Source organism: Oculina patagonica, chromosome 9 (genome assembly GCF_052425735.1).
Source record: "Oculina patagonica isolate OP01 chromosome 9, crgOcupat, whole genome shotgun sequence".
In the NCBI taxonomy this organism is placed as follows: domain Eukaryota; kingdom Metazoa; phylum Cnidaria; class Anthozoa; order Scleractinia; family Oculinidae; genus Oculina; species Oculina patagonica.
In genome coordinates this window covers 2,979,332-3,005,496 of record NC_135766.1, presented here as the reverse complement: position 1 = coordinate 3,005,496, position 26,165 = coordinate 2,979,332, and the positions used below count along the sequence as shown (strand labels likewise).

General features: G+C 37.6%; 1 protein-coding gene across 2 annotated transcripts in view; it reads right to left on the bottom strand.

The window, feature by feature from the left end:
* Positions 1–4,418: 4,418 nt before the first annotated feature.
* Positions 4,419–26,165, bottom strand: part of LOC144665195 (uncharacterized) — a 48,264-nt gene continuing 26,517 nt past the window's right edge. For both annotated transcript variants that reach the window (XM_078526381.1, XM_078526382.1), the window contains exons 3-18: positions 20,814–21,163; positions 20,247–20,411; positions 19,662–19,775; positions 18,964–19,086; positions 18,414–18,510; positions 18,052–18,270; positions 17,153–17,529; positions 16,882–17,049; positions 15,561–15,671; positions 15,032–15,148; positions 12,935–13,025; positions 11,807–12,187; positions 11,312–11,434; positions 10,022–10,147; positions 9,041–9,388; positions 4,419–6,162 (exon numbers count right to left, since the gene is read on the bottom strand). In XM_078526381.1, the coding sequence (XP_078382507.1) occupies positions 5,525–6,162; positions 9,041–9,388; positions 10,022–10,147; positions 11,312–11,434; positions 11,807–12,187; positions 12,935–13,025; positions 15,032–15,148; positions 15,561–15,671; positions 16,882–17,049; positions 17,153–17,529; positions 18,052–18,270; positions 18,414–18,510; positions 18,964–19,086; positions 19,662–19,775; positions 20,247–20,411; positions 20,814–21,163 (3,548 nt within the window). In that variant the 3' untranslated portion in view covers positions 4,419–5,524. The remainder of the gene's footprint in view (positions 6,163–9,040; positions 9,389–10,021; positions 10,148–11,311; positions 11,435–11,806; positions 12,188–12,934; positions 13,026–15,031; positions 15,149–15,560; positions 15,672–16,881; positions 17,050–17,152; positions 17,530–18,051; positions 18,271–18,413; positions 18,511–18,963; positions 19,087–19,661; positions 19,776–20,246; positions 20,412–20,813; positions 21,164–26,165) is intronic.

Sequence of the window (26,165 nt, the reverse complement as noted above, 5' to 3'; positions counted from 1 at the left end):
GTCTGTGAGCACAAGTACACCAGTATGTACCAGCCACGATAGGTCATTCAACTATATATAACGCATGTTTTTAAAATATTTATTATATTTATTGTTGAAATATACCGTATGTGACGAAGTCGATAAGACAATAAAGATTAATTGTTACAGTGATCTATACAGTGTACCTACGTTATCTGTACTGGGTACACATGAAATCTGCGTAGCTAGGCATCTTTTTTTTGCGTGCAACAGGTTTGATGAATTTCAAATTCATTGATCAAATAACGCAATGTATTTTTTTTACACACTTGGCTTTAGTGTTACTTGGACTGTTTTTCAAGCTTCCCAAATAAGTGGGAAATGCAGAAAAAAAAAACATCCTTGCCTTACGTAAAAAAAAAAGGTTTTGAAGTTTTGTTGAAAACGATCACGTTTAGGTGTACGTCAACAGGAAATAAAATGTCGATTAAAAAACTAGACCAAATAAAACACTAACATATCTCACACAATATGTTCGCAAACTGACATTGCTTGAAATAAATGTTGATCAATTTTATAATTTGAAGTGGGTTACTTCGGAAATAGATAGATGGTGAATTTTGAAACATTCAACATTTTGATATCTTAAGTTTACAGCAATCATGCTTTCCCTTTGTATGACCCTTAAAGGTAGTTATGTTTAAAACCGGCTCCCCCCAGCACTAATGCATACGACGCATACATATGCATGATTTTTCGCCAGTATCGATCGTTTTGGAAACATTTCCGATTAAACTTTTAACTCACACTCCAGTGTGGCAACTCCTGGACTGACTCCTTTTACTCGGACACGCCGTTTCGCCGCAACTTGAAAGTCGCGTTATTCGCATTGTGCGCATCTGGGTTGACATCCCACAGCCCCTGCACGTGCCCCACGCGTTCCAATGCCACGCGCAGTTGACGGGACAACATTGCGTGTTGCAGTATTGTGTCTCTCTCAAGGCGTAGTTGCATGAGCCTCCACGTTCCAAATTTTTTTTTGCCCCTTATGCTTTCTTTTTTCTGCCTTCTTATTCTCCTTATTTTCTACTCTTCATGTACTTTCTTTTGGCTAAAAAAGGTTTGACGTTGTCATTGGAAAACACTGAAAAGGGGACCTTGACCAATTACAGGTGTACTGGCCTGTTTAAGCAACGATTTTGCACCAAAAATGGATTGTTCTTTTCGTTGATTAGCTCTGTCAGAATTCAACCGATATTCAAAATGAACAATCCTGTAGAAAGGTCGGTCCAAGCTCTGTCAGATTCTTATCACGAAATTCCACGACGTGCTTATTGATGAAGTTACAATTGATTCAATGACTGCACCTCCAAATAGCGCCTAAAATGTGCGTTTAGGAGTGAAAGGGTTAATATGAATTTGGTCCGTCCCAGATCAACCAAAAGTATTTTTTGTCAGTCAATTCATCTTTCGAATTCGCAAACGACTCAAAAATGCAAAGCCCATCAACACCAGTCCTCATGCAAATCTTTGTGTCAACTTGACCGCAGGACAAGAAGTTGGAGGGGAGGGTAGAATGCAATACCCCTCAAAACCTTTATAATTATACCTCAGCACAAAATTGAAGCAAGAGGAGTAAATAATTTGACATCGTTGCTTGGCCAGAGACTTTATTAGGGCTCAATGCTATCATAAGGCTACAGTTACTTTAACTAAGGTGATCCAGTGTGGCAGGAGTGCTGGTCACGTGACTAGCCCAGGCCCAAACTGCAACCCTAACCTAAAATCTAACCCTAACCCCAACAACTTAACGCTAACCCTAACCCACAAGCCCTGACCCTGCAACCCTAATCTATACACCATTATAGGCTTGGTTTAACCCTAGCTTTCACTCTGTCATGTTAAAAGTTGTGGTCACGTTACCTCTATTGTTCTCCTTAACCCTTTAACCGTCAGATTTCTGTGACTTTCTAAAGGTTTTTTCTGGGCTTAGTCATTCTGTAGAACTTCGTGATTGCATATAAAAAGTTCAAGTAAAAATGTGTGCTGTTTCGAAACACCGAGGGCTCAAATTTTTATTGTGACGTCAGTAGTCGGCAGTTTCTTCTTTCGTAGGCGAGCTGTTGGGCTTGGATTTGGCTCGTTTTGTGTTTATTAGTGATTTTTCGAGTCATTTTTCACTGCAGCCCCCAGGCTGGCATCATTAAGCTAGAATGGTGGGTAGAGGCCAGCATCTGAAAGAAACCAGAGGTGAGAGATGATTTTGTCTTGATTGGAACGCCAGAAATATTCGAATCGAAAGATGGCGGTTCATGGGTAAAGTTGTCTCTCTGGCCGTTCTGTGGGTGGATTCCAAGACCTGCCGAGGCATTTTGGACGAGTTCTGACTTCCAAAGAATGAAATCGGTGCAACATTTTGCAGGCAGGATTGGGTGGCTCGACACTTATAAAAAATATATGGAATAAAGGTAGGAAGCCTTTCATGCCGCCGCCATGACTGTTTTTCCCAAGCATCCCTTTCGGTCACCAACGAGGAAATTACAGGTTTGCAAGCATAGCTCTAATCGAATAGTAATTGCTGAGTCTGCTGAATGATTGATGGGGAATTTCCTTGGTGAACGGAAGGGAATAGGGTTGAAGTTTGCTGCAAATGTATATTTTTGAAGTCAGAATTATTTTTTCATTAAAAAAATGGAGGCAAAGATGTGTGTTTTTTGTTGTTGTCCTGTTACGTAGAAAACGGGCATTTTCAGATTTGCTGCTGAACAAACAACCATATGCAACAGAAATCAAGAGTTGTAGTCAGTTAGTTGGCTTTTAAAGCTATGAAAATTATCACTTTGCCATAAAAAGCAGTCATTACTATCATGTGCCCAGATATGTAAAAGCTAGAGTTTTTTCAATCACTGCTGGTGTTTTTCATACACATATGTACGATTGCCGGTTAAAGGGTTAACAAAATTACGCCCGCTTAAGACTTCGAACGTCGAATTTAATTAGCCGTTCTGCTGCCGTTCGTAATACACTGCTAATACTTCTGCTCTCCACGACGCATGTTCGTGAATTCAACAGTTTCCAAAATGGCTTACAATAATTTTAGCATTAGGATCGGCACATGAAAAGTTCGGCGTCTGAGCCAAAGCCGTTGCAAAGTCGAAATTCCCGGCCAAGCCAGGCGGGACAAATCGCTGAGCCGTTCCAAATTGAAATAGTCGTTCTTTTTTGATTCAGTCACTGAACTTTTCATGTAGTTAATTCAGGCTACTAAGTTCGTCTCATAATAAAACGTTCGGCATTTGAACCGGGCCTAATCAAACAAATTAAGTGAACTCAACAACATTACAAATCAAACAAACAGTCAGCTCGTGAAGTACAGTTTTAAACGTTTCATGTAAACAAGTGCTTTGTTGACGTGCTCAATACGCAATTCCCTGGTTCCTTCATTTGTTTCTCGCCCCCGTTTTGGAAATAGTACGCAAAATAGCGACATGTGCGTGCACAAGACCGGGCAACGATTTTTCGTGAAGAAGTGTTTGCAAATGTGCACATATACAAAGAGGGCAACACGACAACAATAGCCAACACGATCTTACGCGCCTCGCTATGAAATGAAACGTTTTCATCCTGTGTGAGGTTTCCCTAGTAAAGATTACACGAAGGAAGACGAGGTGGGTGTTTCTCCTTTTCTGTTTTTGTTTCTTTCTATCTTTGTTTAGTATTATTGTTAGTATTGATATTATTATTACTGCTGTTGTTGTTGTCTTTTGGTTTTCATTTTTGGTTGTTGTCTTTTGGTTTTCGACCGCGCGCATGGAGGTGATCTAGGGATGTGAGCACCGTAAAAGCCACTACGAGAACGATGCTTAATCGACACCCATTCAGTTTATTTGCAGAACTCCTACTTAACCTTATCCAGACCGGGTGTGGGGGAAGTGACTTTTAACGCTTATAGCTTACAACGCTGCCAAACTTTGCAAGTTAGGGTGGCTTCTGTGTCGGGAACATGGCATTGCCATGGCAACAGCATTTTGACAGGCATGTTTTCCCAAATTTGAAATTTTTTTCTTCCTTTAAATGAAAATTAACTTAAATAAAATTATTTTTCACCTTTTTATGGTTTTGAGTTATTTCAGTAATTTTAAGCGGTTTTCTGACGTTTTGAAAAAAAAATTGAAATCCGAGCCGGCGGATCCAAGATGGCGGTTGATTTGGCATCATAATGTAACTGTCGCGTTATTTGACGTCATCATCCCACGTGACGTATATCAAAAGATAGATTTTCGGACATACTAGATATCCTTTAGATTTCATTCTGATTACTTAAATATTCTGGAAGTTACGGAGGGGGCACATCCGGTCTGAAAAGATCCGAAGTAACACGGTCTGAATGTGGTTAAACCGTGAAAAAAGAGTAACATACAACAAGATATTTCGCCCTACACCTATATTTATTATTTTTTTTTTTTTGCTGCTGCTGCTGCTGCTAACGGCTACAAATAGTTTTTTTTTTTTGTTTTTTTTTTTTATGAAATATGTATTTGTAACTGGCTTTGATATTTTTATACCGGCGAAAAAAGGCAAGTATATTTTCCCTGATAACTCTCTACATGAAAATACCTTATATGTGATATATGCATTTCACTATAACCATTTGTTGGCTAACAATCATTTGGGATATGTATAGCAACACGCTTATTCACATTAAATGCATAGCCTCAATAACGTTTCAAATCTCAGTGCTATTACAAATTTTAAACAGCACAGTAAAAATTAGGCTTTAATTAGTTGTTTGCGACACGGAGGAAGGCAAACGCCCCCCTGACCATTCTTCAAACTACACAGGTGACGTATGGCCCTTAAATGTATCCAGGAAGACGAAAATTAACAATGTACGAAGGCAATTTGTTGCCATGGGAACTAAAAGCGTTATCATGAAGAGGCGCTATTTTACAAACGCAGTCTCGGAGATCAGCCATCAATATTGGATTTCATTAATTTATACGGTACACGATAATCAGTGTGCAGGCTAGAAATTCGTCACAATAGACCAAAACTAGAGACCAACTACTTCGAAAAACAAATGGGTAAAATAGACAGCCAAACATCACAGGCCTGCTAGAAAATGTCACACGCAAACGTCTCCCCAATGATGTTAGAAAAATACATTCAAATAGTACTTGATAATTCATCGATACTTTTGTTAAATTTAAAGAATGCGGACCGGAAATCTTTTTTGTCGTCTGATAGTAAGCGATTTAGGTAAAGTTTTAATCCGTGCTCCTTCAAAATAACTTCTGTTGCCATAAACAACCAATGTGAACCACCTAATCAACCTACTAAAATCAAAAACAAGGAAATGGATAACGCATTACATTGATCTTACATATGCGAGGCCAAAACGTTTAAAAAACTTTAAGAAACCTAAACTTATTATCCCACCAAGCAATTAAAACTATCTTCTAGTCATCACTAAGTGTTCAATATGTTCCAAGGTTAAATAAAAAAATAGCCGAGAAAAGATAAGATATAGCAGCAGTCATTTTCCGTATAGCTTTTTAGCTATCTACGTGTTGCAAACAACACTTGCATCCTCGCTGTGACTGCAGTTTTCATCTCCCCAGCCACGATGAGCACAGCTGAATAGAGAGGACTCTCCTCCTTGACAGCTGACGTCATCCATCCAGGTAGGCTCAGATCCCTGGCCGTATGCCGCATACCAAGGGAAGGAGGATGCGCTGGAAAAGCCAAGCTGACGGCACACTACATTCGCATCGTTGATATCCCATGCATCATCACACACTGTGCCCCACTGTCCGTTGTAATAAACTTCAACACGGCCAGCATTAGCTCCACCATCCATCAGACGCAAAGTAGAAGAGCCATAATAGCACTGCACACTGGCGTCTTGGCTGTGAGTGCAATCACTGTTTCCCCATCCACGGTGTCTGCAGTCGTGAAGATGCGACTCACCTCCCGAGCACGCTACGTCATCCATCCATATTGGACCTGTTCCTTGACCATGAGTGGCGCTCCTATAAGCTTGCAAAGCTTTTTGATACCCAAGCTGTTTGCACACCACGTTGGCGTCATTTATATCCCAGGCGTCATCGCAAATTGTGCCCCACTGACCATCGTAGAATATTTCAACTCTTCCGATTGATGGCGTACTACCATTAATGCGGAGGGTTCCTCCTGTAACAGCTAGTATAAAAGATACTTAATGAGATCTAATCATGTCATACAGCCTACTGCCCTTAAATACCTATCTGGTAAAACCAGAGCTAGCTACCATGAGGCAAAACGAATAGCAGATAAAAAGCAAAAAAAAAAACAAAAGAAACAAACAACAAACCAAAGAAAGACAATTTCGCATTGAACCATACAAAAACTGATAATCGCTATCGTCAACGCTGGGTGTAAACTTAACTTAGTATCAAGTTTGAGCAGAAGGGATACGACGGCCGTACTCATAACTAAGGCACATATTTGACCCTTTTTCCACTTTTAATAATATACATGAAAAAAATTATCTAATCTGATTGGCTTAGAGAAATGCAGTTTTTAGTAAATTTGATGCAGAAATGAGGTAATATAGTGCAGAAAAAACGGAAATTCGGTGCAAAAAAGAGAAACAACAGAGCATTCTTATTGTTAAATAAACAAAGGCACCCACACAGGGCCAATCAAACGCTTTCACGTGATCTGAATGGCGCGAAGTTTGGATCTGCTTCGAAATGCTAGTAAAGAAAATGATTGGCGTTTTGAGCACAGTAGAGGACCAACAGACAGCCCTAAATACCATAGCACTTAAAAGCACTGTTTTTTTGTTTGTTTTCGCTTTGGAATAACTGGTTTCTTAAGAGAGAAATTGCCAACGTAATCGAAACTACAAGCCGACTAAGCTTCACGCTTTGCTTGAGCGAATTTATTTACCCTGAATTCGCCGAATGCAAAAACAAACATATTATGGGCCAGATAGCCTCTTCGCTTGAAAGACACTGTACTAAGAGAACAGAACTTATAGGCTTCCTATTGTATGGGACAGAGAATTGTTTCGTCCAAGAAAGTGTTTGAATGAAAAGCGAAACAGCTTCACTTGGCTGGCCGCCGAGTCGAATTCGCCTAAGTAAAACTCGACAAGTATTTAAAGCAGAATGAAATCTCTGGAAGAGGTAAAACAAAGAATCTTTTCTTTATACAATTCGTTGGAATGTCTAACCAGATTTTTCGGGTAAAAACTTTAAAAACATTGAGAAATCTGTACGTTGTTTGGGCTTTGCCCTTGTTTTGAATAAACACGTGATTATATTTGCCGAGTTTAAATAAATGATGTTATAAATATATAGTAATCACATGATTTTTCTCGTGCAATTTTGGATAAATAAGCACTCATAAATTTTTCAGAAACTACAAATTGCACTCGCCCTAAAGACTCGTGCAAATTTTCTTATCTTTTGAAAAATTTAGTCGTGCTTATTTCTCCCAAATTGCACTCGAAATCAAGTGATTACCTATACAATTCGTATGAAGAAAGATGATGCCTTCATTTGGACGAGTCTACAAACAAATTGGTTAAATTGATAATAATCATACAAAGTACACATATGTAGCATTCAACAATACGGATAATAAAAATAGTGCTTTGTGGCACAAAAAAATTGATAATAAATATATTACAAAACGTCGGAATGAAAGCTCAAATACGTCCTGTGAATGTATTATTAATTACTTAACCCTATTCAGACCGGGCTTTTTTGATGGAAGCCCCCCCCCCCCCCCCCCCCCCTATGTAACTTCCAGAATATTTAAGCAACTTATAGGATGTATTCTATGTCCGAAACTCTTTCTTTTGGTATACGTCACATGGGATGGTGACGTCACAACACGTGACAATAACATCATGATGTCAAAACAGCCGCCATCTTGGATCCGCCATCTTGGATTTCAATTTTTTTCCAAAATACCAGAAAACCACACAAAATCATTGCAAAGTACTCAAAACAAATATAGATGTGCTTTAAACCCGTAAAAATGTAAAAAAATAATTCCATTTAAGTTGATTTTTATTAACAGAAAGATGCAAAATTACACATTGGGGAAAACATGCCTGTCAAAATGCCGTTGCCATGGTGATGTCAAGCTCCTGACACATCATCCAACCCTACCAAATTGTTGCCAGATAAATTTAAGGAATACTCAGAAAGTTTGGCAGCGTTTAGTTAAATCTTAAAAAAGTTATAAAAGTTCAAAGTCAGCGCGGGCCTCAAAAGCCCCCCCCCCCCCCCCGGTCTGAATAGGGTTAAGCCGTGTTCACAAATAGGCACTTATAAGAGAAGTTTCTAGCAAAATAATTTGCGTTGATTTTTTGCAGCATATACATTTTAAATTGCAGTTTACAAACTAGTCCTGAAAAATTGGTTATCTATGTAGACTAGAGCGGAAATTAATAGGAGTTTAAGGGTATAGAAGAAACTTATTTTCATTGATATAGATGGTGTATCGAGGGTGTTTGGCTCTTGTTAAGTGAAGAAAAGCATTATAACTGATAAAAATTAATGGAAGGTGAAACTGGTAACAGGCAGATTAGCCGCACTCATGTTGTGAAGGAAAAAAATAAGTCCCAAATTATGTTTTAATGGCGTTTTTTTTTTTTTTTGGTTTGAAAGGAATCGATATTCATCTTGTGTAGAACTACGAAGCGCTTAATCCCACTTCTTGTTAACCATTCACATATTTGATGGGAGCTTTTTGTATACCGTATATTAAAACCAAAACTTCCAGTGAATTCGTCATGCTGCAAAATGATTCTGGTTTGGGAGTAGCTACACAGCTCAATAATAATGCAATCTTGCACCCAGTCGAACTTAAGGATTTGGAAAATGTTGAGGGGGGGGGGGGGGGGGCATTAAGGATTGAAGTGTTAAACCGTTTAAAACAGAGTACACAGAGAAGTTCTTTAAATTCCCTGAGAATAAACAACAGCGTTCTTTTTGAAGGCTGTCTGTCAAAAAAGTCAGTGTCGAGTCAATTAAGGCTAATCTCTAATATTTTTATTTCAATATTTTGAGAAGCATCTTACCTCTGTAACGTGCTCTAAATCCCGAGTTATAACCAGATCCATCAGATACAAACGTCATGTAAAGTTTGTTTGAAGAGCTTATAATGGGTGCAGGAAGAGAGTACCTATTATATCTTCCAATCAGAGGAGAGGAAGTTGATCCACCATCGTACACCGTAACATAATCTGAGGTGCTGGTTTTGAAACTAAAGAATGCAAGTTCCATCATAGTATTTGACGAAATAATCCACTGGCAATTCATATTGTTACTGTAATGGTAACTGTTTATACTTGAGTCTATTATTCCACCCGTACTAGTTGCCTGCACCAGTGTGTTTGAGCAGGAGGCCGTCGCCGTCACCGACGGTCCTGTTAAATTAACAACAAATGAAAAAAACTAAGTTGAAACGATGATGAAAACGTATACACATCAATTCCATTGTCAAATTTCAAGTTTAATTAACAACATTTTTCCTTAAAATTAATGTTGGATGAACGTAAAAAAAAAAAAAAAAAAAACATTAACTATTGGGGACTCGAGTAGCATGGTCTTGCAGCTAGTGCTGACTTCACTCGCCAAGCCACTCGCATTGGATTATCGGCAAACAGTTATTCTGTTTGTTATCCGACTAGCAGACTTAATTGGAGAAAAAGTAGTTTGCATTATTTGTCAATATCGTAAATCGGGCAAAAGCCATTATCTCATTTAACCACCAGCGTCTTATCCTAACGAGTTCAAGAGTTACTTTCGGAGGGCGAGGTAACAAATCTGGACTAGAAGAAGCCAGTTTGACTATACGAACACATTCGGATCCGGCTCAGGGAAGCTGGGCCCAAGAAGAAATGGTCGAATGTAACGGTATTATTTAACGGTATTAAATTTTCCGGAATTAAGGACAACCTCCGGGAAATTTCTGTTCTATTCGCTTCCTAACCGGAATTTCCAGAATTTTTGATTGAATAGAAACGGCTTGTAGATTAAATTACCCGCTTGAATCTTACCGTAACAGCTAGTTTTACCGTCCCCAGCATAACCAGGCAAGCAAATACAATTGTAGGTGCCAGGAATATTCACACATTGAGCTTGAGAATGACAGGAAAATGATCCCAAATGACATTCGTCAATATCTGTGAAGTTAAATTAAAGAAAAATTGGATAGTTCTTTCCCAGGTTCCTTTAGGTGAAGAACGTTGATTTTACCTATTTGTATATCACGATTGTTGTAACATAACAGATATCTCATATTACTATGAAATCGCATTTAATTGATAACAAAAATAGGCGAAAAAATCGACCGACTTTTCAGTGTCATTTTGGCACCAAAGTGTAGTGCAGGAGCCAAAACCTCCCGTAATAGGCCAACAGTGCGTTGTTTATTACTATGTATGTGATCTGTGCGTTGCAGAATACGTTGGATACACCAGCCGTCACCTTCACAAACGCATTAAGAAACACCGATTTTTTGCCATTAGAAAACACCTTCAAAATAAACACGGAGTTGATGAAGTTGGCATCCTGACAAATAATTTTAAGATCTTAAAGACATGTCAGGGAAAGTTCGATTGCTTAATCCATGAAATGTTGTGGATTCGGTGGAAGAAACCAAGCCTTAACACTCAATCGGATTTAATTCGAGCGAAAGTATTTGTTTAGGCTTTCAGCAGACAATGCACTCATAACCAGTGTTTGTCACCTCACTGGAATGAACATGAACATGAACACTGAACAGTTATTATTTTAATCTTTATTAGTTTATTCATTTTAGCACCTACTTTTAGTATAAACTAGTTTCTTTTGCATATTTTTTCTATTTGATAATTGTGCCAGGATGACACCGAAACGTCGGTTGTTTTTTTCGCTAATTTTTGTTATTAATTGTATTTCCAAATGTAATATTATAAGAAATCGCATTCAGTTAAAAAAAGTGGAAGACTGCGCGATATGTTTAAGACGTTCGGCAAAACAGTTTGACCAAGCATTGAGGCGAGAAGCTCAAGGCGAATTGAGACACGTTATTGAAATATCACGTTTTGACAATTGAGGTAACCTTAAAAGCTTTTTCCAAGTTCATGAAGTGATTAAAATACAAACCTGACGGAAGGTCTAACAAATCGTCCTTCGATTATAAAACGCCGAATGCTGATCCACGAAATTCACATGAACATTGCAATCATCATTGTATATGTATTTTTGCAGAGCTATAGTTTCAATTATTTTTGAAGAGCTATAGTTTCAGAATATATAGTTTAGGAGAGATTCAAAAAATCTTACAACACTTTAGAAGAACAAACCTCTGCAATTATTTCCATCCAGACGATATCCAACAGGACATTGACATGAGTAAGAACCATCACTGTTCACACAACTGGAATTTACTGGACAATCGTAGGAAAAGTATTTGCATTCGTCGTAATCTATATAAGGAATATATGTGAATTATCTATATTGAAATATACTGAGGTGAAAAGACCGACAGGGGTAGAAAAAAAGTCTGCGTTCATTCAGGACGCCGCTTCTCCCTGGTTTTTGCTCGAAGCGTGGGGCGACTAGGAGTATTTCCGCTTTCCCTGGGTAGGATTGCTAGTTCATCGCAGGTATGTAGGAGTAAATTGTCTTGGTAAAAAACAACACAATGACACAATCATAGCACGGACCCAGACAGCTCGATCTGGACGCCAATGAACTAAACAATAAGTTACCACGCCTCCCAGGGTGGTGTTGATAATTGGCTAATTCCATAAAATTTCTTATGGTATACATTTTCGGTTCAAAAGCGGGAAAAATACCTTTCTTGCAAGTGAATCCGTGGCAATCTGTGCAGTTGACATCGTTCCATCTGTACTTGTGATTATGAAGTAAACCAAGAGTATGAACACAGTCCTCATTTTGAAAGTTGTTTGGCTGGGGTTTCGTCCAGTAATGGAAGTCAAGCGGTGTTCCGTCACTCCACACGAACGTCCCTTCAGTGTTGATATCAGAGAGGCCCAGCCAAGAGTGTTCACCGCCGTGTAAACTTTGGACATAAACATTTTCCTCCTGGCTGTGAATGCTGGGAAGATTTGCTCCCAATGTAGCACATGTCGCCTGGCTGTTACTCCAGGAATCACAAGAAGATACTTTCCTGTAGCAATATCCTTTAAAGTAGGCCCAGCTATCTTGGCAAACATCTATTCAATAAAAGAAAAAAAAAACAAGTTTTATTGTAAGAAGTCGAAAAGAAACACACTGATGCTATCAATACTGAATTGTTGTTTTTGTTGTTTTTTAAGTAGTTAATTAAGGTGCATCATCGGTCTCTGGTCGGTTAATTGATTGCCACCTGAATCCTTAAAATGCTTCCTGAATTAAATCAGCCTGCTGTTAACCCATTGTTAATTGGACTAAGAGCTGATCAACGAACATTTTGGAGGAAATGCTGTATTAAGAATGCAGCAAATGCATCCTTCCTCATGCTTATATGCCTAAGTATTTAAATTTTCTGTAGCGTCATTTCCAGTTTAGTGTTTTTGCTTAGTTTTCTTTTGCATTAATTTTTGTATTTGGTGGGTCATGAATTACAAATTTCTGAACTAGCTTTTGCACCATAGTTTGTTCTAAGCGTTCTGAGTATATGTTACTCAACGGATTCAAGCTTTTTTCGTGATTAGCGGTTTTCCATCTTTTCTATTTCAGTTGGATCACACACACAAACGCACGAGAGTCAATTTCTGTGATATCTCTTTGATTAAATATAAATCTGTTTTGTGCATTCATTTTTCTGTTGAAAAAAAAAAACTGCCGTTAAGCAAAACGTTTACTGCCTTATATGGCCTGAATTAAACGTCAGATATAAAGCCATTCACATGTTAATTGTACATTTATTTCCACAATTATTGTAAGCACCAAAACACGAAAAAAGGTATGAAGTGTTTTACCTGATAATACTGCATATGACACAGTCAGCGGATCAAAGCGCTGCACAAACAGTTCCTTGGCACAAATTCGAAATTGCGAGTTGGTAATAAACTTAAAAATAAAGACAAACAAAATAAATTACGATAAAGCCTTTATTTAAGGCTATCAACCGCTAAACATCAGTAAAACACGGTATTACAACGTAATTATCAAATATGTCTCGAAACTACCCATCATTGAATCCCCTCACCTTTCCATATCTGCGCTATCGTCGTCGATTTTCTCTTTCAGTTATTAGGCGCAACTTCAGACTTGACGGATAGGAGGGGATTGGGAAACAATTTAACCGACCCTCTTAATCCGTGTTTGACACACTGCGTTTAGACAAATATCTTGCCTTGGCTCCCCCTACTTTTATTTAATTGGTAACCGGTTGTTTCGGCTACGAGTTGTTTCGCTAACGACCAGTTCGCTAACGAGTTAGGTCGATTCGCTAACGTCTAAAGTCGTTTCGCTAACAAGCTGTAGGTCGTTTCGCTAACGTATAAAGTTAAGACCCCGACGTCTCTTTTAGTTCTTTTTCATCAACAGAGAAACAAAGCTTCTTCATCAACAGAATAAGACAATCGAACCCACGCTCTTGCCGAAAGACAAACTCGAATCGCTTCAAAAAAATAAGCTCGAAACGACTTTAGACGTTAGCGAATCGACCTAACTCATTAGCGAACTGGTCGTTAGCGAAACAACTCGTAGGCGAAACAACCGCAATTCATTTAAGGTATCAGTGTACCCGAAATGACCATCAGCGGTTGGAGCTGCCTTACCGTCTGGTAATTAACGCAAACCCCAACAAAGTATATATTTTCTGAAAGCTTAGGAATTGTAGATTATGGAGATATATTTATTTTAAGTAAAAATAATAATGTTATCCAAAGAGAGCGTGTTATTTCCAAAAGTACCGAGGCTCATAAATCGGGTTCGTTTCCGGACAAATTTGACTGGGAAAAAGCGATTAGCATCGCTGTGTGATCTCCACACATTTCTCTAAGAAACTGTGTCGGGGAATATTGATTACTTGTCTGGTTTGTTTTTGACACGCAGATAAACTTTAAGAGTGTAAGGAACAACTATTGTCTGCGTTTAAACAACCATAACTTTTGAAAGAAGAAAAAAGTTAAAATTCGCCGACATAGTTTTGTTGCTCAGTTATCGGGCAACATTCTTGCCAAATTTCAGCGAAAATTGTTGAAATCCCATTGAAAACGAACTTAAAATGTGCGCCTCTCTCTACGAAACTTTGTTTACGAGATACGAAAGAAAATGTATTTTGGGGCGTGCTTCCGCTTTAATGAGATTAATTACACAAGACGTGTGAAAATGATCACGCGTTGAGCGATAGAATGAAGGTTCATTTTACTTTAACAATAGAACTTGTTCAAAGCGGTGTCAAATGTTGCTTCTGGTCGGAAACAGTCTGTTTCATAATTTTATTTCTACCGCTCGCTTTATAACAAATTTCGTCTTAGTGCAACAGTTTTAGAAATGTTAAGTCTAAAACAACAAAAACGTGGATTCGCAAGTAAGCCGAGGAACTGGTTGTGATGCCGGGTCGTGGCGTTATCGTCGTTACCGCTTCAAGCGGCGAAAAATAATTCGCTGTCGCTATCTACTAGTGAATCAGCCAAATCTTTTGTTTTTTTCCGTTGTTGCAGCATTCTTTGAACATGAGAAAGGAATGGGAAAATATTTCTTCTTTCACGTCTGAAAAACTATGCATTTTGTCAGCGAAAAACACCCAAAGCATCTCGTCGAAAACCAAGAACTGTGATATAAAATCACGCAACGGTAGATCACCGCGCTTCTTTAGACAACCTGTTGACAGCTAACAATATCAAATAATTAATGGCAAGAAAACTTTTCGTTCATGACTTTGTGTAGAGTCAATCTTTTTCCATGCTCTTTTTTTTTTGAATGAAAGGTCTTAATGAGATCTACCTGAAAATACCAAAATATATTTTTCTTAAAAATGGTCAATTTTGGGGTATATGATACCTTAATTAATGGGCACCGCACTCTATGCAATTCAACTTTTTGTGGCACAAAAACCAATGAATTACCTCAATCCAGCTTACAATTCCGCTGCACGATGCTGGTGCATTTCCACCACTGCTAACATGTTTGGCTGTTAACACCACTGTTGGAGCTTTGGTATAATTCCGAATAAAATTGACATCCTGTTAATCATAAAAAGTGTTTATTCTCTTACCTGTAAGCGACAGCGACGTTTTTTCGGCGTCTTTGTGTTATGCTTGACACCAGTGTTTGCATTGTTTAAGAGGTGATTTCGGAGTTTATCACTTAGCGCAGGTAATGTCCTTCAGAACCATTGTCCCAACACAGTAAACGCTTGATTATGTTTAAAAATAAAGTTTGTTCGTTTTTGTAGTGTAGCGTGTATGTTGAGGCTCCATTTTACCCATGGTACCATCTGATGTTTCCCTTAGTTAAAAAGTTAGTTAGTTATCATATATCATCATACACCATGAAAAAAAAACTACCAACTACCAAAAGTAAAATTGAAACACAACATTAATGCCATGGGCAAACGCCTCTCCTCCCACTTGTCTGCATATTTATTACGCTAACCTTGCAGAAGGCGAAGTTGTTGATCTTCGAAGGCAAGACGTTATTTTGAAAGCTGATATCATTCTGTTCTGAAAAGAGTGGTCTATGGAGGGACTCGAACGCCAACCAGTTCTGTAATAGAAAATATAATTATATTACAATAATTCGAATGACATAGTTACAAGATATGAAATTTGTATAGGTAATCGCATGATTTCGAGTGCAATTTGGGATAAATCAGCACGAGTAAATTTTTCAAAGGCTAACCAAATTGCACAAGCCCGTAGGGCGAGTGCAATTTGTAGTCTTTGAAAAATTTACGAGTGATGATTTATCCCAAATTGTACGAGAAAAATCATGTGATTACTTGTTAATAATACACATACAAAAATTTCACTTGAAGTGGATGACAAACAAACCGTGTTTATACGTAGCTTACCTTTCCGATTCGTTCAAACATAACGGAGTTGTTGGGCTTTGTAAAATCCAGATACCGCTAGGGAATTTTAAAGCTCTTTGTCATGCATTATCTGGTGCTTTTATCCTTATTCAGTTGTATTGGTTTGGGCTGAAATGTCCAACTTCAATTCACGCTTGTAATCTTTCTTCTTTACGAGCCGTCGCGTAAGAAAATCCACGATTGGTAGCTTACAGTAGTTTCGTAAAGCCTCTCTTGTGTTGTACAAACGTCCAATTCCTAGTACTTTGGTTTATATACTTATAACGTTCGTTAAATCGGTCAAACGTTTCATGAATTGTTATGTTTTTGCTCGATTTGTGCTCTCCCAAACACTCCGACAACGGCCGCCATTTTGTTTTGGCGCGCTTTCTGACTTTCCTGTCAATCAATTGAATTTCCACTTTCTTCACTCAATTTCAACTTTCTGCACTTAATTTCAACTTTCTGCACTGTTTGGGATTAATTGACGTGCTCTCAGCCAATGAGCATGCAGAAATTTTTGTATGTATATTATTACAAACAGAATCAAATTTGATAGCTTTCAAAAGCAGTCAGTGCCATCACGGCGCCTAACTCCTTTAATTGACGCAGGGAATCCCTGTCAACACCATCAAGGCGACTATATGATACCAAACGCTTGTAAAAGATGACAAACATGATTCTGTTTGGTACTTAATATTTTGTATATTTTTTTAACAAATATACGTGTTTTATTTCGAGCTTGAAATAATAGCCCTTTATGTTAAATGTTGTTAATGTTGAAACTGCAATCTCAGTAATATAATATTCGGAGAGTTTTCACGACAGCTTGTTTGCTATGACGTATACGTTCAGATGTACTGCGGTTTGTGAATTGTCTGCAATATGGTTAATAACACTTACCACTGAGATGTCGTCATGAACCCCTGCGAAGTTTTGAAGCTCCCTGAGACAAATCTTGAAGGAACTCGCTGAGACATCTTCAAGCCACACGCTGGCAGCATCGTGCTTAAGACCTGACCTATGGTGTTCACTTGTCGCAAATATCTTTGGTGACCTGGAGTACTTTCCCTAAAAAACGAAATTAAAAAAAGAGTAAAGAAGTGACTTTGGAAATTGTTTTCACTTTTGAAAGCACGTGTTTCCTTTTATTTCAGTAAAAGAGTATACATACATTTGGAAGGATGACTGTCCGACAACTAGTACCCGTCCACCAACGAGAAAACATTTCCTCGCCCACTACTCCCCCGGACGGAGCACCCTGATAGGCGATCCAATCAATTGTGGCGAAGCTATCTGAGGGATAGTCATTCCTACCAGCTCGAGTAACACAGGCTGTAAACTGAGTGCTGTTAACGCTTTCAACCCATGGAGTAGTGGCCTCGTGTACAAAAGTGGCATCAGAGTAATTATGGTGGTTAACAGTAAGTTGTATGTATATTTTCTTATGAGGGTAAAATATGTATGGTTCAAATTGGATGACTTCACACTGATCTTCTGCCCAGGAGGGGATATTTTGGAACTCATGCCTTCCCTTCTGAAGTGGAAAACCTGAGTAATAAAGTTAAAAAAATGAATTTTTAGAAATGTCATAGTGCATGTGATGTAATAACAATATTTCATTAACTACAACAGGTGAAAAATTGGAATGTAAGGTCACGTTTAGTTTTGATTTTTAAAAACAACATAAAATCATTTAATGGCTTCATTGAAGTATAAGCTTATTGAGTGGAAAGCGAAGCAGTTGACTTTTTACAAAGCGTGGCTTAGGAGTTAAACACGGGACCACAGCAGACAACTAGGGGCTACCGAGTTTTTGGACACGAGTGTGTTGTCTCATTATCTTTTATTAATGTTGTTGTACTGATGTCCTTGTATCCCTTGACTTGGGTGTCCGCTGAAAACAGGTTTCTGTTGTTTCGTTACTGGATACAATATGCCGTGCAAAAGAATGTATGATGTATATAGCACAAATTAAAATATCGGATGGCGGTTGCTATACAAAGTTAAGGTGTCACACACGTTTTTGTACTTCTAAAATTTCGTGGGAAATTTTTAAATATTTAAATTTACCTCTACAGCTTCCAGGATGATACTTGGTATAATTGCCACGTGTCCTACATATTTCCTGTTGTAACAGGCACAGATTTTGAAATGTACGACCGTTGGAAGCGCAGACCTGTTCTTCGTATGACGGGCAGCTGTCTTCACAAACACAAGTAAACTGGTGCGGGGCTAATGCTTCGCAGTGACTGTGGTATTTGCAGGTCACATTTGTGCAGGGATCGAGATCTAGAAATGGATAATTTGGATGGTTATTATAATAAAATGTTCATGAAATTACGTACAGCTAAAATGAATGAAGATGCGTGGATTGACATAAAGCGTTATTTAGCGCCTTAAGGCTATCAGTATTCATGATGAAGTATAGTTACCTCCGATAACCAAGTAGTCTACAATTACATTGCTTCTCTGGCGATTGTACCCCGCGTTGTCTCTGATGCACACACGGAAATAGGAGGTTGTGACTTCCTTTAAAGTTATGTTAAAAACGTATTAGCACAGTGATTAGACATTTAAATCCGGCATTGGGTGATTTAGCATATTTAAAGAAAGGATAACCAAAACTACTTTGACTAAGCTTGTAAAACGACTGCTACAAACCGAACAATATTATGCGTTTCTCTCAACTTTGCCTACTTTTCCTTTCAGTCCGATTCTATGTTTTGTTTAATTGCAAATGAAGAAATCCTTATCTTAAATTGTACAAGTACTAACATTGTGATTTCAAAAAAAAAAAAAAAAACAGTGATCGCTTTCAGGTAATATGCTTGCGTGAATGTTCGGCGATATTATAATAGTAGTAAACGCACAAAGGATCATTCTATCTAATATGACCTTACTGACATTGAACCATTTGTAACTTTGTATTGTTTTCCATTTTGTCACTTTTAAAGTTACTTAGTTTAGAGCAATGAACTGTACCTCCAGCCAACTGCTTAAAGGACATTTCCTTCGACAGACTGCGTTGGCGTTGTTGCTACCACCATTGCGAACAGTAACGATTGCCACAGGTGCCGTGAAAAACGGGGTAGCAAATGTGATGTTCTGCGAAGGAAGGAAGTAGTGAGAAGTCAGCATCAAACTTTTTTTAGACTCATTCAGTGGGAACCTGGTTATGGGCGCCACTGTTTTAAATTTGATAAAAAAATAATCCGTTATCTGCATTGAGAATTATACTTTGAAAAAAAAAATTAGTTTGCCATTTGCTGTGTCGAAAGACCATAACTTAGTCGACTTATGAGATTTTAATTAATCAATTGAGGTCACCAGGTATAGTTCGTTCAAAGCTCTCTCGTTTACAGCCAAAGTATTCAAAATGTCCTTTATATTCAGCCAGCGTTGAATATGTTTTCATTTTATATTTTGAGACGATGTAAAGATAAGTCAGTCAATGAGAATATGTTTTAATTTTTTTTGCAACGATCTTTAAAAGGGTCATTTCCATTGAAAAACTGAAAACCTGGGTTGCGGGCAAGGGCATAATAAGTAGCAGAAGCAACAGGGCCTCCTAGAAACTGAAACTGCGTCAAAACTGCGTCAGTATTACTTGCAGTAGGTTTTGGTGCTTGCTCCAACGTCATGTTCAGCGAGTCTTTATCTCTCATGTTACCAACACATACCTTGCACAGGGCGTAATTGTTTTCAGCAGTTGGTATCTCGTTGTCCGCGAACACAATCTCGGAAGACTCTTTAGCTTCCGACAGCGAGGCAAAATGTTCGTATGCCATCCAGTTCTAGAGATAAAAATCAGCACTAGAAGAGAACTTAATAACCTTACATTAAGTCCAGAAAAGTTAGCAACAATCCTTCAAAGAATTCATGAATGTGATACATATTTGTGAATTGATGTCCTTCAAGATGTTTGATAAGTTGTTTAAGACCTAGTTGAGGTACTTTTGGTAGCTGTGAGAACATAACTGTTTCTGAAATTATGAATATATGAAATAAATACTTGAACTGCGGATGAAGAATAAATGAGGAGAAAATACTGGCAGTTATGTACACAACTTAAGTAGTTTCGAAAAGAAAGCCTGAACAAATCTGGCTTGTCGGGACTCAAACCCTGACCTCTGCGGTACCGGTGCACGCTCTAACCAATTGACCTAACAAGCCAACTTCCATTGTTCGTATTTTGTCACAATTTTAGTTATAACAATACAACATAAAAAAACGTGAATTTGTTTGTCGTTTTGTCTACTGCGTACCACTGCGATATTGTCATGGGGTCCATCAAATGTCCTTGACTCCAGTAAACAAACTTCAAACTGACTTGTGGAAACACTTTCGGTCCAGAAAATCATCGCGTCCTGCTTTTGGTTTGGAATACCGTGTTGGACGGTGACGTGAAGTTTGGGTACTACGGAAAAGGCCTAATAACAGCAAAAACAGACAATGTGTTTTCAAATCAAGACAGACTTCTACCGTGATAATAGCGTATTGCAAAAATGCTGTTAAATGTAATTGCAGATATCTATAGGTCGACAACAACTACCTTATCGTCTCATGACATAATCCAAAGAAGTGGTTTAAAAACGATGCTAATTTCCTCCCATCCCAGTTGTACGGTTTCCCGGTTAAGAAACACGTTGATATCCTTATTTTTCATTTGGTTATATATGCTTTTGTCTTATTAAAAAGCAAATTCAACATGCTGAAATCTTGATTGTGCATGCGAAGGACACGAATTCATTTTCAGAGCGAACGACAGGCCACAAGAGTCCAGGAAAACTTTCCCTTTTTTTTCCTAAGAAGAAATGATTTCATATTCGTACCTGAGGGAATGTCACCTGACGACATTGTATTCCAGTAGTAAAAAGGCCAAAACTTTCTGATCCGTGATAAACTCCCGATTGGGAACCTTGGAATGCAAACCAATCGATAGTGGTATTCTGCCCCGAGCCACGACCACTTTTAACCAGGCAAGCCTTGAAGCCGCTTGTTGTAACATCGGCCGCCCAAATGAAAGCAGGATCATGAACTTCTGATGATTCGTTCCCATGATTGATGGAAATGAACACTCGCACCGGGGATCCACTGGAAAAATTGCTACTAAATGAAATATGTTGGCAATGAAATCCATCATCTCCCACAGGCTCAATGACTGTTTTTCCCTTCTGAGCTCCTAAACAGGATAAAACGAAGAAGTGCAAATGTTACAAGGTAAATTGGATTACAAACCAAACTATAATAATATTAATGATAAGAAGAATATAATGTCCTGTTTTAACATTTTGCTAGCTATCGCCGTTTAAATTATCTAAGAAAGAAGCCATAACAATGGTTACGTGTAGTTCACGCAAAAAAGGCATAATAAAAAAGACAATCAGAGTGATGAAAAAATAAGAGTATTGCAACTGTTTCATTTCAGCAACACTCAAAGTACAGCTTTTAGACAGGCGTACTTAAAATGCCTCAAATTCGACACTTGTTCACATTAGTTGACAGTATTTCGCAATAGATAGACAAAGTAAAACTACGCGGTACTTAGACTGGGTAATACGAACAGCTTTTGAGCACTAAGAAAACGAAAAATTCCATATTATTTAGATTGGAGCAATTTCCAGAGTTTTAAGACTGGGAATTTTTCACAGTATTTAAACTGCGCAATTTCCACAATATTTACGCTGGCGCAATTTTCACGGTATTTAGACTAGCGCAACTTTCACAGTATCCAGATTGCAGCATTTTTAACAGTACTTAGACTGCGGAAATTTTCAAACTATTTAGTCAGTCATTTAGTCACAATTTTCCCAGTATTAAAACTAGCATAACTTTCACATTATTTAGACAGACGCAATTTCCAAAGTATTTAGACTGCGTAATTTTCAAAGAAATTAAGGCTGTAGCAATTTTAAATAATTACTTAGACCTGAGCAATTTTCACAGTATTTAGATTGACGAAATTTTCACAGTATTTAGACTGCCGCAATTTTCACAGTGTTAGACTGACATAATTTTCACAGTATTAGACTGACTCAATTTTCACAGTATTAGACTGCCACGATTTTCACAGTATTTAGACTGACTCAATTTTCACAGTATTTAGACCGTGGCAATTTTAGACAGTACCTAGACTGACGCATATATAACACTATTTATACTACCTTAAATACTACCTTATTTTCACGTATAATACAGATCGACACCATTTTCACAGCAGTACACTGTCGCAGTTTTAGACCACCAAATTTTTCACTGTATATAGACAGCCACAATTTTCACAGTACCAGACTGACTCAATTTTCACAGTATTAGACTGGCGCAATTTTCACAGTATTAGACTGCCACGATTTTCACGGTAATTAGACTGACTCAATCTTCACAGTATTAGACTGTCGCAATTTTTAAAGTATTAGAATGACTCTATTTTCACAGTATTAGACTGCCACAATTTTCACAGTATTAGACTGACTCAATTTCCAGAGTATTTAGACTGCCACAATTTTTACAGTATTAGACTGACTCAATTTCCACAGTATTAGACTGATTCAATTTTCTCAGTATTATACTGACTCAATTTTCACAGTATCAGACTGGCGCAATTTTTACAGTATTTAGACTGGCGCAATTTTCACAGTATTAGACTGCCACAATTTTTACAGTATTAGACTGACTCAATTTTCACAGTATTAGACTAGCGCAATTTTCACAGTATTTAGACTGACTCAATTTTCACAGTATTAGACTGACTCAATTTTCACAGTATTAGACTGACTCAATTTCCACAGTATTAGGCAGCCACAATTTTCACAGTATTAGACTGACTCAATTTTCACAGTATTAGACTGACTCAATTTTCACAGTATTAGACTGACGCAATTTCCACAGTATTTAGACTGCGGCAGTTTTCACAGCATTACACTGATTCCATGTTCACAGTATTAGACTGATTCAATTTTCACAGTATTATACTGACTCAATTTTCACAGTATTTAGACTGGCGCAATTTTCACAGTATTAGACTGACTCAATTTTCACAGCTGTATTAGACTGGCGCAATTTTCACAGTTTTAGACTGACTCAATTTTCACAGTACCAGACTGACTCAATTTTCAAAGTATTAGACTGCCACGATTTTCACGGTAATTAGACTGACTCAATTTTCACAGTATTAGACTGTCGCAATTTTCAAAGTATTAGACTGACTCAATTTTCACAGTATTAGACTGCCACAATTTTCACAGTATTAGACTGACTCAATTTCCACAGTATTAGACTGGTTCAATTTTAACAGTATTAGACTGACTCAATTTCCACAGTATTAGACTGCCACAATTTTTACAGTATTAGACTGACTCAATTTCCACAGTATTTAGACTGCCGCAATTTTCACAGTATTAGACTGATTCAATTTTCTCAGTATTATACTGACTCAATTTTCACAGTATTTAGACTGGCGCAATTTTCACAGTATTAGACTGCCACAATTTTTACAGTATTAGACTGACTCAATTTTCACAGTATTTAGACTGACTCAATTTTCACAGTACCAGACTGACTCCATTTTTAAAGTATTAGACTGTCGCAATTTTCAAAGTATTAGACTGACTCAATTTTCACAGTATTAGACCGCCACAATTTTCACAGTATTAGACTGACTCAATTTCCACAGTATTAGACTGCCACAATTTTTACAGTATTAGACTGACTCAATTTCCACAGTATTTAGACTGACTCAATTTTCACAGTACCAGACTGACTCCATTTTCAAAGTATTACAATGGCGCAATTTTCACAGTATTAGACTGCCACAATTTTTACAGTATTAGACTGACTCAATTTTCACAGTATTTAGACTGACTCAATTTTCACAGTACCAGACTGACTCCATTTTCAAAATATTAGACTGTCGCAATTTTCAAAGTATTAGACTGACTCAATTTTCACAGTATTAGACCGCCACAATTTTCACAGTATTAGACTGACTCAATTTCCACAGTATTAGACTGCCACAATTTTTACAGTATTAGACTGATTCAATTTTCACAGTATTAGACTGCCACAAGTTTTACAGTATTAGACTGACTCAATTTTCACAGTATTGGACTGCCACAATTTTCACAGTATTAGACTGACTCAATTTCCACGGTATTAGACTGCCACAATTTTTACAGTATTAGACTGACTCAATTTCCACAGTATTTAGACTGCCGAAATTTTCACAGTATTAGACTGATTCAATTTTCTCAGTATTATACTGACTCAATTTTCACAGTATTTAGACTGGCGCAATTTTCACAGTATTAGACTGGCGCAATTTTCACAGTATTAGACTGACTCAATTTTCACAGTATTAGACTAGCGCAATTTTCACAGTATTTAGACTGACTCAATTTTCACAGTATTAGACTGACTCAATTTTCACAGTATTAGACTGACTCAATTTCCACAGTATTAGGCAGCCACAATTTTCACAGTATTAGACTGACTCAATTTTCACAGTATTAGACTGACTCAATTTTCACAGTATTAGACTGACGCAATTTCCACAGTATTTAGACTGCGGCAGTTTTCACAGCATTACACTGATTCCATGTTCACAGTATTAGACTGATTCAATTTTCACAGTATTATACTGACTCAATTTTCACAGTATTTAGACTGGCGCAATTTTCACAGTATTAGACTGACTCAATTTTCACAGCTGTATTAGACTGGCGCAATTTTCACAGTTTTAGACTGACTCAATTTTCACAGTACCAGACTGACTCAATTTTCAAAGTATTAGACTGCCACGATTTTCACGGTAATTAGACTGACTCAATTTTCACAGTATTAGACTGTCGCAATTTTCAAAGTATTAGACTGACTCAATTTTCACAGTATTAGACTGCCACAATTTTCACAGTATTAGACTGACTCAATTTCCACAGTATTAGACTGGTTCAATTTTAACAGTATTAGACTGACTCAATTTCCACAGTATTAGACTGCCACAATTTTTACAGTATTAGACTGACTCAATTTCCACAGTATTTAGACTGCCGCAATTTTCACAGTATTAGACTGATTCAATTTTCTCAGTATTATACTGACTCAATTTTCACAGTATTTAGACTGGCGCAATTTTCACAGTATTTAGACTGACTCAATTTTCACAGTATTAGACTGACTCAATTTTCACAGTATTAGACTGACTCAATTTCCACAGTATTAGGCAGCCACAATTTTCACAGTATTAGACTGACTCAATTTTCACAGTATTAGACTGACTCAATTTTCACAGTATTAGACTGACGCAATTTCCACAGTATTTAGACTGCGGCAGTTTTCACAGCATTACACTGATTCCATGTTCACAGTATTAGACTGATTCAATTTTCACAGTATTATACTGACTCAATTTTCACAGTATTTAGACTAGCGCAATTTTCACAGTATTAGACTGACTCAATTTTCACAGCTGTATTAGACTGGCGCAATTTTCACAGTTTTAGACTGACTCAATTTTCACAGTACCAGACTGACTCAATTTTCAAAGTATTAGACTGCCACGATTTTCACGGTAATTAGACTGACTCAATTTTCACAGTATTAGACTGTCGCAATTTTCAAAGTATTAGACTGACTCAATTTTCACAGTATTAGACTGCCACAATTTTCACAGTATTAGACTGACTCAATTTCCACAGTATTAGACTGGTTCAATTTTAACAGTATTAGACTGACTCAATTTCCACAGTATTAGACTGCCACAATTTTTACAGTATTAGACTGACTCAATTTCCACAGTATTTAGACTGCCGCAATTTTCACAGTATTAGACTGATTCAATTTTCTCAGTATTATACTGACTCAATTTTCACAGTATTTAGACTGGCGCAATTTTCACAGTATTAGACTGACTCAATTTTCACAGTATTAGACTGGCGCAATTTTCACAGTATTAGACTGGCGCAATTTTCACAGTATTAGACTGGTTCAATTTTCACAGTATTAGACTGGTTCAATTTTCACAGTATTAGACTGCCTCGATTTTCAAAGTATTAGACTGCCGCAATTTTCATGGTATTAGACTGGCGCAATTGTCACAGTTTTTAGACTGGTGTAATTTTCACAGTATAAGACTGACTCAATTTTCACAATATTAGACTGGCGCAATTTCCACAGTTTTTAGACTGGCG